This window comes from Eimeria mitis, genomic scaffold, assembly GCF_000499745.2.
Source record: "Eimeria mitis Houghton genomic scaffold, Emh_scaff263, whole genome shotgun sequence".
Taxonomy (NCBI): Eukaryota; Apicomplexa; class Conoidasida; order Eucoccidiorida; family Eimeriidae; genus Eimeria; species Eimeria mitis.
Window position 1 is genome coordinate 15067 of NW_013570970.1, and position 2279 is coordinate 17345.

Here is a 2279-nt window from a genome sequence, read left to right on the forward strand (position 1 = left end):
ATACACCGCTGCTGCTGCTGCTTCCTTCGGCTCCGAGCACATCCACAGGCAGCAATGTCAGTTGTGCTCCGTGCGGCTGCTGCTGCTGCCGTTGTTGTTGCTGCTGCTTCTGCTGCTGTTGCTGCTGCTGCAGCGTCACGAGCAGCAGCTGCGTCTGGCTCCCCAGGGGTGATGAGCTCTGCCCCAGCAGCAGCAGCGCAGCAGCAGCAGCATCAGGTCTGCAGCAGGACCTTACTCGCCCTTGCTGAGTCTCATCACCATCAACATCAGCAGCAGCAGCAGCACCATCAGCAGCAGCAGCAGCAGCAGCAGCAGCAGCGGGATTAAATGCTGCAGATGAACCTTCAAGCCAGGCAGCAGCATCTGCTGCCCAGGAGAAGACGTGGGGGGCCCTGGTGAGGCATCTCAGGCTATCGATGCAGCAGCACGCCTCTCCCCCTTTCTTTGCTGCTGCTGCTGCTGCTGCTGCTGCTACTGATTGTGTTGTTGCTGCTGCTTCTGTTACTTCTGTTCCTGCTGCTGCAGGTGCTGCTGCAGGAGCTGCTGCTGCCGATGCTGCTGCTGCTGCTGCTGACGATGCAGAGAAAGACAGAGGCACAGGAGCAGCAGCTACAGCCCCCCTCAGCCGCCCCAGCTGTCTGTACACCTGAATAGAGAGAGGAGAGGGGCCCCGCGGGCAGAGGGAGAAGATGAAGCTGCTGTGTGCCGACGGCACCACGAAGTGCCACGCATCCTCTGGAGCATCTGTTGCTGCTGCTGCTGCTGCTGCTGCTGCTGCTGCTGTTGCTGGTGATGATGTTGGTGATGAGTGCGCTGCTGCTGCTGCTGCTGCAGCAAGAACGGGGGGAGGGGTGGCAGCCGCGGTGCTGGTGCTGCCGCACCTCAAGTCGCCCCCGTCTACAAGCTCACCCATCTGACACACGCTGCTGTTGCTGCTGTTGCTGCTGTTGCTGCTGCTGCTGCTGCTGTTGCTGCTCCTGTTGCTGCTGGTTGCGAGTTGTGCGAGGCGCTAGGGTCCTGGGGCCCCCATCCCGCTTACACGCAGTTGGCTTGACCCCTGAAAGTGTAGGTGAGGTGCCCGGGGCCCTCAGCCCAGCGGCATCAATGCTGCTGCTGCAGCTGCTGCTGCTGCTGCCTCTGTTGCTGCTGCTGCTCCTGCTGCATGTGCTGCTGCTTGTGTCTGTCAAGCTTGCTGCAGGAGGAGCTTCAGCTCTCCTCATGTCACCAGAAATGGGGAGACATCGCGCCGCTGCTGCTGCGAGGCTAATAGGATAGCAGCAGCAACAGCAGCAAGACCAGCAGCAGCAGCGGCTGCTACAGCCGCTGCTGCTGCTGCTGCTGCTGCTGCTGTTGTTGTTGGTTGATAGCCGAGGCAGACGAGGCCTATTTTGACCCAGTGGTGATGGGAAAATGCTTAATTAACAAAACTAGAAGAGCGACGCGCATGCACTTTGCTGCTGCTGCCAGCAGCAGCAGCAGCAGCAGCAGCAACTGCAGCAACAGCAGCCGACACCACCGCATGCTGCTGGTGTTTGTGTTACTAACTTATCGACATTTAACAATTAATATAAACAATTTTAATTGAATATACACAAATTTATTTATCCTAATTCGGCTCTGCTGCAGCAGAAGGCAGCAGAAATGCCCCGTGCAGCATGAGTTTATTTGTTTTTAGTTTTTTTTGTTTGTTTTTAGTTTTTCTGTTTTCTCCCCGGGTTGAGCCACCAAGTAGTCCATTAAACTATGAAATAAGCTGTAGTAACATCTCCTCGAGCAGCAGCAGTTTGCTCTGTCCGCAGGAGATAGGGTTTAGTCTATAGTTCTTAGTGTTTAGGGTTTAGGGTTTAGGGTTTAGGGTTTAGTGGTGCAAGTGATATGTAACGAAGGACCTCAGCCTCTGTATGAAACAGACGTGAGCTGCGGCTGAGTCAAGAGAGTTTGAGCGAAACTAAAAAAAATTAAAATATAAACTAACGAGGCAATACACCCCGAGCAGCAGCTGTTTAGATTCTCTACAGTTCAGAGGCGTCATGGGTGCAGCAGCAGAAGTTGCTGTGGCTGCTGATGAGGAGAGAAGAGAAAGAGTCTCATGCGTTGCAGCACTTCTCGCTGCAGCCCAAGCAGCAAAGCCACCAAACATGCAAGCAGGCTCAAGCCCCGTTGCTGCATGCTTGCCTAAACCCTAATTTTTCAGGGTTTAGGGTTTAGTGTTTGAACTAACACTGTAGAGAACTGTAATACATTTCCTTCGCTCCCCGGAGCCATCCTACCCCGCAGCA

General features: G+C 54.9%; 1 protein-coding gene across 1 annotated transcript in view; it reads right to left on the bottom strand.

Annotated features, from left to right (window-relative positions):
• The window catches only part of EMH_0005950 (uncharacterized protein), a gene marked incomplete at both ends in the record, with an annotated part of 11994 nt that extends 11081 nt beyond the window's left edge, over positions 1 to 913 (bottom strand). The window contains 2 exons of the mRNA XM_013497365.1: positions 1 to 178; positions 286 to 913. Coding sequence (XP_013352819.1) covers positions 1 to 178; positions 286 to 913 — 806 coding nt within the window. The remainder of the gene's footprint in view (positions 179 to 285) is intronic.
• Positions 914 to 2279: the final 1366 nt, after the last annotated feature.